The sequence below is a fragment of the Podarcis filfolensis genome, assembly GCF_964270895.1.
Source record: "Podarcis filfolensis genome assembly, chromosome: 10".
NCBI classification, from domain to species: domain Eukaryota; kingdom Metazoa; phylum Chordata; class Lepidosauria; order Squamata; family Lacertidae; genus Podarcis; species Podarcis filfolensis.
Genome location: NC_139612.1, coordinates 56,067,397 through 56,077,305, shown reverse-complemented (window position 1 = coordinate 56,077,305; position 9,909 = coordinate 56,067,397). Strand labels below are relative to the sequence as shown.

The 9,909-nt window shown below is 41.7% G+C and overlaps 1 protein-coding gene across 7 annotated transcripts in view; it reads right to left on the bottom strand.

Moving 5' to 3' along the window:
- Positions 1-2,069: 2,069 nt before the first annotated feature.
- DENND5B (DENN domain containing 5B) overlaps positions 2,070-9,909 on the bottom strand; it is a 98,270-nt gene continuing 90,430 nt past the window's right edge. For all 7 annotated transcript variants that reach the window (XM_083572206.1, XM_083572209.1, XM_083572211.1 and 4 more), the window contains 2 exons: positions 8,714-8,888; positions 2,070-6,899 (listed from right to left, as the gene is read on the bottom strand). In XM_083572206.1, coding sequence (XP_083428332.1) covers positions 6,716-6,899; positions 8,714-8,888 — 359 coding nt within the window. In that variant the 3' untranslated portion in view covers positions 2,070-6,715. The remainder of the gene's footprint in view (positions 6,900-8,713; positions 8,889-9,909) is intronic.

Here is a 9,909-nt window from a genome sequence, read left to right as displayed (position 1 = left end):
TAGCTGCCAGTCTGTGACATCGGTCACCCAGTCCTGATTCACGGTCTCTTAATTTTAATATCAAGGAGAAACCATTTCTAAATGTGCTAAATATCTAGCTAGCTATTTCAAGTCTCTTACCCTGCTCCTGCCAACCTAGCAGTTCAAAAGCACATCCAAGTGCAAGTAGATAAATAGGTACCGCTCCGGCGGGAAGGTAAACGGCGTTTCCGTGCGCTGCTCTGGTTCTCCAGAAGCGGCTTAGTCATGCTGGCCACACGACCCGGAAGCTGTACGCCGGCTCCCTCGGCCAATAAAGTGAGATGAGCGCTGCAACCCCAGAGTCGGTCACGACTGGACCTGACGGTCAGGGGTCCATTTACCTTTTATCATACACAGTGTCGCTTCACCTGTTCTGCAGCAGGTACATTTGTGAAACACGTTTGCCAAACAGGAGTTTAAAAGCCCCTTGGGGCACAAAGAACTACCTGCCCAGTCTGGCCATCAAAAGCGTTGCATACGGACTTCTAATTCTACCAAAACTATCTAGGGCTGAAGTCATACCAAACAAACTGAGATGGTTGATGCTTTATTATCACTTGTGCTTCTAATGTGTGTGTTTCCTTTAACAACTCAGTTGGTTAGAGTGTGGCACTGATAATGCCAAGGTTGCAGGTTCAATCCTCGTATGGGCCACCTGCATACTTCTGCATTGCAGGGGGTTGGACTAGATGACCCTCGGGGTCCCTTTCCAACAAGTACTTTCATGTCCACTACCAAGAACTGCTGTTGTGTTTCAGTGGTGGGAGAAGTCAACCTGGTTAGTTTATCACAGCCATCATGTGGGTGGGGAAAGTGTGATTACTTTGGAAGGCAAGGACAAGGAGACTTGTGGGCAAGAGGTAAGGAGTAAATCCCAGTGAATGCAGTGGAGTATACTTCTGAGTAGATAAAGGATTGCAGTCTCTCAAATTTCCAAACATGCCCACTGGTCCAAAAAGGTTGGCAGTCCCTGACAGACGAGGTTTGGAATGCATGCTAGTTACAGAAAACTACGGTATTATTGTAACTATAACATGGATAGGTAGGGTTTACATAAATTGTGAACAATTAACTGCAGAGATTTTCCTGTTGGCTTTTATTCTGGAACATGGAGTTCAGCCTAATTACATTATGTTAGAAATTTGGGCAGAAAAAGCAAATTTAATGCAACCATTAAAATCTAAACACCACTTTTTAAAGGCAATTGCACTTAGTAGGTAGCAGACCAATTCTACAAGCATCATCAGCTTAATGGAAAATTTGACAATAGTAAGACTGTGTTTAAATATTAGGCAGTTTTTTGGTCAATCGACCAGTCAAATATTACAAGAGTGCCAACCCTAAAGACTTGCAAATAAAATTCAAAGTGAGAAGTAACAGCAAAGCTAGGGTACAAGACGCCTTTTGTTCAGCTGGTATTACTTCTGCAATATTTTCCACTCTGGTCTGGGGCAGACTACTTCACAAAAGTAGTAATTGGTAACGCCACAACCAAACTTGCACTATGTCAATTAACAACTGTAATGGGAAGGAAATTACTGTCTCTATTCATGCCCAAATGGATTGTCTGCATCTGCCATTTTCACCCCTCCACCCTCTAAATATACCTGCCTATTGTTTCATATGCTGGCATCTTCCATTTTGTGTACATGACAAAGCCAGCGTAGATGTCGTTGTGACAGGAGTGCAAAGATGCTAGGCATATGGACTTGGGAGAACACATCATTGAGACTCTGGACAGTAGGAAATGAACTTAATGGGCCTAAACGAGAAAAATAAATATTGACAGCATACCCCAATCCTTAAAAATAGTGTTGATGCTATACCTCCGCAGTTCAGCCTATTAAATTCTACAAAGTATTTTTATTTTATTGGCCTTAATTAAAATACAGTATAATAATAATAATTTCCATACCGTCCTATACCCGCAGGTCTCAAGGTGGTTCACAAGATAAAATTACAATATAAAAACACAAAATACATAATCAAAATATAAACGGAAACAGCCAAATAACCCCCCCCCCCCAAATGAAGCATCACATGACACATTGTTGTTCTCAATTTTATTTGTAAATACCATTGCATGAAAAGCTGCATTTAATAGTAATCCAAACCCTGGAAAAAAACACCCACGTCAGTTTGTGATATGTATGCTAAAGTGCTTGAAATAACTTTTACTGATATTCACTTCCTGAACATTACCCAGTCCTGATTAATTTATGAATAACGTGAAGATAAAACAGCAACATATTCTGAAGATATTTAAGGGTGGGGGGCAGAAGAAGTTCTTTAATAAACTCTGTCAGGTATATTTATACATTTCAAGTGTAACATACGACGTCTCCTTATGAGAAATGCACCTTCACTTGATTGGGAAGAGGAAAATCAATGTTAATTATGACACTGCACCACCTCTTAAAACTTGCTCTAAACAGAAAAAGCAGCTAACAGCCCCATCCCAAACATCTTTACTCAGAGATCAATCCCAGTTAAAAAATAATGGCATTTACCTCCAAGTAAATGGGCTGCTAAAGTGTTAATTAGAAAGATGAAGTGGTGGGGTTTCCTCTGCTCTGAGACAACCACATTCTGGTTTGCCTCAAAGACCTATAAACTGTGTTACATTATTGATCTACTTTGCAATTCTACTTCACAGCTTCAAATGTTCTTACTATGTTAGCTTAGCAATGCTATAAAGAACATACAGTGCTTTGAGAGCTGCTATTCTTCAACACAGAATTTTTTCTTGGTAAGTTACCAGAAAGCCTTAGTTGCCTTAAAAAGTTGGGTTTCTCAAAATCAACAAAAGCTCATTAATACTGATGTTCAAAAGGTACATTAAATTCCAGAGAACCACGACTACTAAAGTCTTCCTCACTCTTTTAAAGAAACCGGGACAGTTTCTTAAAACTGCAACAGGGGTGGGGAACCTGTTTCAAGTGATCAAAATTGTTTCTTAAACAAAAAAGTTGCACACAACAGGAATAAAACAAATGTAACGGAAGAACTGCACTCCTGAAGATGTCAAATAGAATTAATCTACCAGAGATCAATCTCATGCTTCAGAAATACCTTAAGGTTGTTATAATACTACACATTTATACAGTGCTTTATTGCCTAAAAGGAAACTTGACACCCAGAGAGTCCCTTTCACACCAGTTCCAATGAAATGCTTTACAGAAAGAAATTATATTGTGAAGCAAGACGTCCAGAACCACATGCTAGAGGTGGATAGAGACCCGCTGTGAATTTCAGGCAAAAAACCTTTTATCGGGTGTCCCTCTTTATCTGCATCAGTGGTTATTTTCCCCATGTCATGAAATGAATGTCAAAGCAGAAAGGGGATAGTACAGAAAACCAGTAGATGCAAGATGGTAGTCAGTTAAGGAATCCAGGTCTCCAATTTGACTCAGATTCTTCTGGAATGAATGCAGCCATCCAAGTAACATATTGCTTTTTATTTACTGTCATTTAGTAAAACAAGACGTGGGACTTCATCCATGACTGGGGCCAGTTTTGAGACATGTAAAAGCAAAGCACATTGATATCTGGACAATTCCTTTATTCTCCTGTTCGGTTCTGTACCAGATCCTCATTTTTCTTAGCTCAGTCTTCTTAGCTCTAGTACAAAGGAATTTTTCAGAAATATCAACAGGCAAAATATAGATAAAACTACAAACAATCCACCGTTTGTTTCTTGAGAAAAACAGGAGTGAAGGCCAAATTGTATTGGATATCTGGAAATTACAGGAAAACGAGGAAGGATCAAATATATCTAGTAACTGTACATACTTGGATTTCCAATGCAATAACCATTTCTCTTCTAACTAGAGCAGAGTAAATGAAAAGGAATGAAAGATCAAATAACTTCTCCAGTTTTTAATGGGGTTGCATGTTACTCCACAAAACAGTTAGCTCTGGAAATATTTAAAATGTCCGAGATTGCAGGAACATGTCTTCCATCAACATCGGACTGGGGTTACTTGGTGAGGTAAATACATGGTTAGGGTAAAAAGGAAGCTGGTTTTGCTTGAGGATTATCTGGAAATTTCTCCCCACCCCCAAATATGTGCTCTGAAATTTTGGTGAATGTTTTCAAATGCATTCATGTTTCATAGTCATGTTGCCAGGGCAAATTTCATGCATTGGGATTCATGTGCTATTTCAGCAAATGTTGTGGCCAAAGGTACCACCTAACTTTTCAAGGGAGCAGAGGTATTGGTGAAATATCTTGATGCGTGCAAGCCACTTGTTGGCTCAGAATCTTCTTACGGTTTATGGTTAACATTCCCAGCTTTCTGCTCTTTTTTGGATAACAAATTCACAGGTGAAGGGCCTTTGGAGGTCCCAGGTATCATTACCAGAAAAAGGGTGGAAAGACACATTGCACATCAAAATACAGGGTTCTGAAAGTCAGGGCTGCTGCTGAAGTACAAATTGGCAGCAGTTCTTCCATCCACCATGTTCTCCCACAAATCCCTTCCCTGCCATTTTTCCTCGACTTGTGTGCAGGATGCAAGTAGAAGCAACTCTCTGCCATTTCTCCCTTGCAAATGCCCCTCTCCCTCTGCCACTTTGCACACTGATGGCAAACCCCAGCGTTGGGAGCCCTGTGTCTGTCACTGAACATACTGTCTCACCCTTAATATCACGCCCTAAGAGAATTCCCTGTCAGCGTACTATTTAGGAATATAATCTGTTAAATGAAATAAATAGAGGCTTTGCACACTACACTCTTGGCTGCTTTCTTTCCCAAATACTGTGTATTTTGCTTTCAGGGTTTTCCACCTGCTTCAGCCTTAAGGAGCCCTCTCTCTCTTGGACTCTATAACAGTATTAGAAAGTGGAGGAAGCACCAATGGAGCAGGGTGTATATGTGCTATAGCTTAAGATGAAAGGTATCCATCACTTCTCTCAGAAGGACTACGGAATCAGGCATGATGAATAGTGTGACTGCCCATGCCCCACAGCACTTTACAGGTTAACAAGGAACTGACAGAGAGAGCTCATTCAGCCCCAAATGTCATCTCAATTGAGGGTGGGGGAATAGAATATTATACGATACATTTGCTATCCGTGCTGTCCCACTATCCAGTACTAAAGTTTGCAGAATATTACTTAAATTGGTCTGCTTAAAGCAACTTGTTTTGCTTCTCAAAATATTGCATCTATCCACTTGTCAGGATAGCCTCTAGATTTGGGTATCTGTTGCCTCTGCACAAAACCAAGGGATGCCTTACATTACGAGGTGCACAAACCGCTGTTCCAGTGGGATGCTTTCACATGCCACTGTGGCATCATAGCAATGCTGAGTTCACACAGGAGGAGCCGACATGCAGCTACTTCCCTGTGCCACCATTGCTCCCAGGTAGGGCTACGCTGGTACCATTGCCAAGCCCTCCCATGCACCTACTGGCTTCCTCTGTTACCCGAGTGCCATGGAAAGGAGAAATGCTGAAGTAGCTACCGGACCACTAAGGCAATGTAAGCATCATCCCTTAGGGGAGCCTTTACCTAACTGCATGGGAGGTTATTTCTACATGGCTACTCCACACATCCTGGTCGCCTTGCCTAGAGCACCTTGCTATATACGGACCCTTTCTGTTTACATGGGAAGAGTTGTAGCATTAAAAGGTTATAAGCAGCCTCCCATTGGAGTAAGACAGTTGCAGGGCAGGGAGGCTGCTGACATTTAAAACCTTCCAAAACAATCATGCAGAAAATGTTTGTGATAAGAGATTGCCTTCCTCTCCCCTTTCAAATATGTCTCCTGAAGCAGGTGTTGCAACAGAACTCCAAACTCCAAATGGGGAGTGAGGGGAAAGGAGAGAGAGAGAGAGAGAGAGAGAGAGAGAGAGAGAGAGAGAGAGAGAGATAGTTGAAAGGCCAGTTAACCACTCAACGCTCTAGTACAGCTTTTCTCCTCTTTTTGTAATCCAGTGGATCCCTGTTCAAAGCTCAAGAACTTCTCATGTCCAGTGTGAAGACTTTCCTTTGCACCACTTGCACTGACTGACGAAAGTCAGGGAGGGGATCCAGAATCCTATGATTCACAGCTTATTGGATGCACACAAACAAAGGTTTGGATCTAAACGGAATAACGAGACCCCCCGACACATACAGGGAACAGAGCAAACAATATACATTCACAAGAAGAATACAGCAGTGGCTACCCCAGAGAGTCTTCAGTTGTTCCTCTGCAATATGCAAAAAAGCCCCCCGTGCTACGTTTGTACAATATTTACAGATGGAGTGGCTTTTTCCCATACTTGCAAGAAATGCTTCCCTCCTTCACCCAACCCTATAAAGTTGTTTTAGGCTACATTTCCTTCCCTCCCCAACCCCAAAAACACTGATTCTAAGAAAAGTTCCATATTGGTAATATTTCTGAAGTAAGGTAGCCTATTTACACACATTGAACACACGAAAATACTCTATTTTATACTAAACCTCTGGTTTGAAAACTACAATACTGCAGCGTAGCTTGTTTGCGGCTTTGGGGCAGACCAGTAAGGAAACTACACAAGCAAAGAATCTGCCCACAACCCCTACTCTCACCTATCAACAAGCTGTTTTTTGAAACACACAGTGGGGCAATACCAGCAGCATTTCCATTTTAACAGATCCATCCTCTCCCAAATTCAACATTTGCCTGGGAGAAGAGAGAGGCAGAGCGGGTCTGCAAAGCCATACACTACACATCCACCCCTTTGACGAGTGACCCTTCCAAGACAATGCTGAAGTCCTGCAATGTCTGTAGGACTCTGATGAGAGAATTCACCATCATGCGGTCACGCAGGAGAGCGTTCTCTTCGTACATCCGAGTGATGGCTGGGCACTCCGCCAGTAAGGGAATCCACTGTGGGATGAAGTGATCCCTGCAGAAGAAATTGTATTATCAACCAATTTATGGTACATCCATATACTTTATGCAGACATAACATTTAATTAAGGGTTTCCTTCCTTTCTTCCACTGCAAATCCCTCAACCATTATTACAGATGGGCAGCCAAACAGGGCCCAAAGCCATGGTTTGATGCAGTGCTTCCAACAACCGTTTTCATTAACCATGGTAAGCTTACATCTCCATTGCAAACCACTGTTCAGGCACTTTCCCCAACCTCTCGAGTCTTTGTGCAAGGTGAAAAGCAAGCCTTCTTGGTATCTCCCAAAAAGTTTAACTTGAGAAGCCAAACAATGCTTTCACAGCACACTGGCATATTAAACCAGGGTTACAGCAACCAACACAGATGTGAGCAGCGGTACTTTTAAAGATGCTTTGCTAGGTAATTACTTGCAGAATGTTGGTTTTGTTGGAAGCTACAGGGTAATATCAGTGAATCACAGAATCATGGAATTGTAGAGTTGGAAGGAACCACAAGGGTTATCTAGTTCAATTCCTTACAATGCAGGAATCTTTTTGAAGAAGCATTTAAAATCATTGTATCCTATCCCACTAAGACCGGAATGGCGAAGCTGTGGCCTTTCAGTTGTTGGATTGCAGCTCCCATCAGTCTCAGAACAGCCAGGAATACAGGATTATGGGAGCTGGAGGCCAGAAGCATCTGAAAGGCCACAGGTTCCCCAAACTTGCGCTAAGAGTTCCCAAAAGTAGCACCTGGAAACATCGGGCTAGAAAAGAGATCATGAGGAAAGAACAGCAGAAAAGCAAAACTGAAAGTAATCACGCAGCAGCGGCTGTTAAGAGCACTTGCACATTTTTCCAAATCAGAGGATAATATTTGATGTTTGATTCAGCCTCTGAAAATTACGTTGAATGTGGCCAAACAATGGATGGGATCTGAAGGGCTCAATTGTTGAGTTGCAGACCCATTTCACTTGCATTATTGTTGCCTGAAAACAGATGGCCTGTTTCAAAAAGAAATCAAATGCCACGGAGAAGCAAGGAACAAGTTATTTGTGTCAGTGTCAGAAAGACTCATCTCCAAGAAATCAGAGTGTTTAACTGCTGATTCTCCCAGTGTAATGAAACTGTTTGTTGAGGACTCTTATCTTGCTCATGCAAAGTGGCTGAAGCTGGCAACAAGAGAAATCATCATCTTTTGTGAACTGGGTAGGTGGGTGGGTACATTTGGATGAATCAGAAGCCCCTGAGACATAGACTGTAAACTGCTCTGTGATTCTTGGCTGTATAAATTTAAATATAAATATAAATATTAAATATAAATATAAATTTAATATAAATTTAATAAATAAAATAAAATAATGTATCTGTTGTATGGACTGAGAGAAATGGTTGTCCGCTAACATACATTTCCTAATAATCTGTGCACATCATATAAAAGGCAAGATTGCTGAAAGCAACAAGCTATTTTACTGCTAGTTTACAATAAGTGCTATAGCAGCTTCTGGTAGCTGCCAGAAATCTGTTCAAATCTGCTCAAAAATCCAGACTAAAGAACTCAAAAGAGATCTAACAAACGTATACAGAGGAGGAGCTTAAAAATAGATTCCAGTCAAAAATATTACAGGTATTACTGGAAAAAATCCTGGCTCCAAAAGCCAGCTTCAAATGATGCCACCGTGATTTTGGGCAAGCCACTCGCAGTCTCAGTTGCCCATTTTGAGGGGCTGGAAATGGTCTACATGACCTCAGAGTGTTGCTAAGGAAGAGAACAGCTTTGGAGACTTTTGCATCTTAGAAGACATTTGTGAGCAAACGACATACGTACCGAGTTCCAAGGCAAACTAGAATTTGGAATTTGCCGTCCTTCCCTATGTTCCGTGGTGCCGTATTGATGGCATTTACATAGTGGCAAAATGTTTTGCAGGAGGATTTTTGAAGAAGAACGTCCTCTTCATTGTCCCCAAGCTGGTCAGTGGTCTCAAAGTAGGCAACCGCCTTTTCTGAAGGTGGATGGTGGGGTAGGAGGAGAGAGAGAGAGAGAGAACAAAAGCTCACTGAATGTAAAATGCAAATAATCTCTCAGCCCTTTCAACCTGCCATTTTGTTGAGTGACACCCTTCAGAAGCTAGCTAGGATTCACAAGTGCAAATAACACATAGCACTGAAGCTATGCAACTAAAGACAGGGCTGTATTTGTGCTAAAAAAAAAGTATTAAACTTTTAAGCACGCCCAGCTTGATCCAAAACCTGCACCATGAAAAACAATTCTGTATCAGTTGTGCAAGTTGGGTGTGATTGCACAACTTCTTCAGTAACTAAGCGTCTAGAAGCCACAGATTCATAGCAATTAGGACTTTGAAATTACTATTATATGAGGAACAGTTAAAGTAACCATTTTGTCATTATGTCTGAAGTGATTTCCTGAGTGACAATTTGGCCTAGGCAGTTCCAGAATCACAGCTAATTTATTGCCTCAGAGTGCATTCCTAACACATTAACACACAGTATCCATGAATTCAGAGGTAATGACTGCCTTGAAGGCATTTTGCTCATTCTGTTGCTTTACACTGTCTTGCAAGTTAAGGGTCACTTGGCAAATACAGGCCTGTTCAAACAAAGGAAGATATGGACCTGCCTAGAAAAATCCAATTTTCACTGCATATGGAATGTCTTTGTGAATTTCAGGGAGTGGCAGCTGTGGTGTGGGAAGTAGCCAAGTCAACTATGTGTGCCATTTCCCTTCCCATTTAAAATCTTACCAGTGTAGCAAGATACCTATCCATCAAGAAGCATGACCCACACTATGAAAGCAATGTGAGAATAAGGCAAGAGATGGTACAAGGCTTCCCCCCTCTTTCTGAGCTGCTGGTCTGTAAGTAGCTCCCCCACTTGTTGACCAAGGTGGACTATTCCACATTGTCCAATGGTCTAACAGTAGGGCTGGCCGAATGGTTCTCTCAGCAAGTAGCCACCAGTTAGAGATGGCGGCATTCAATTTCACCAGAATGACATGGAAGTCCA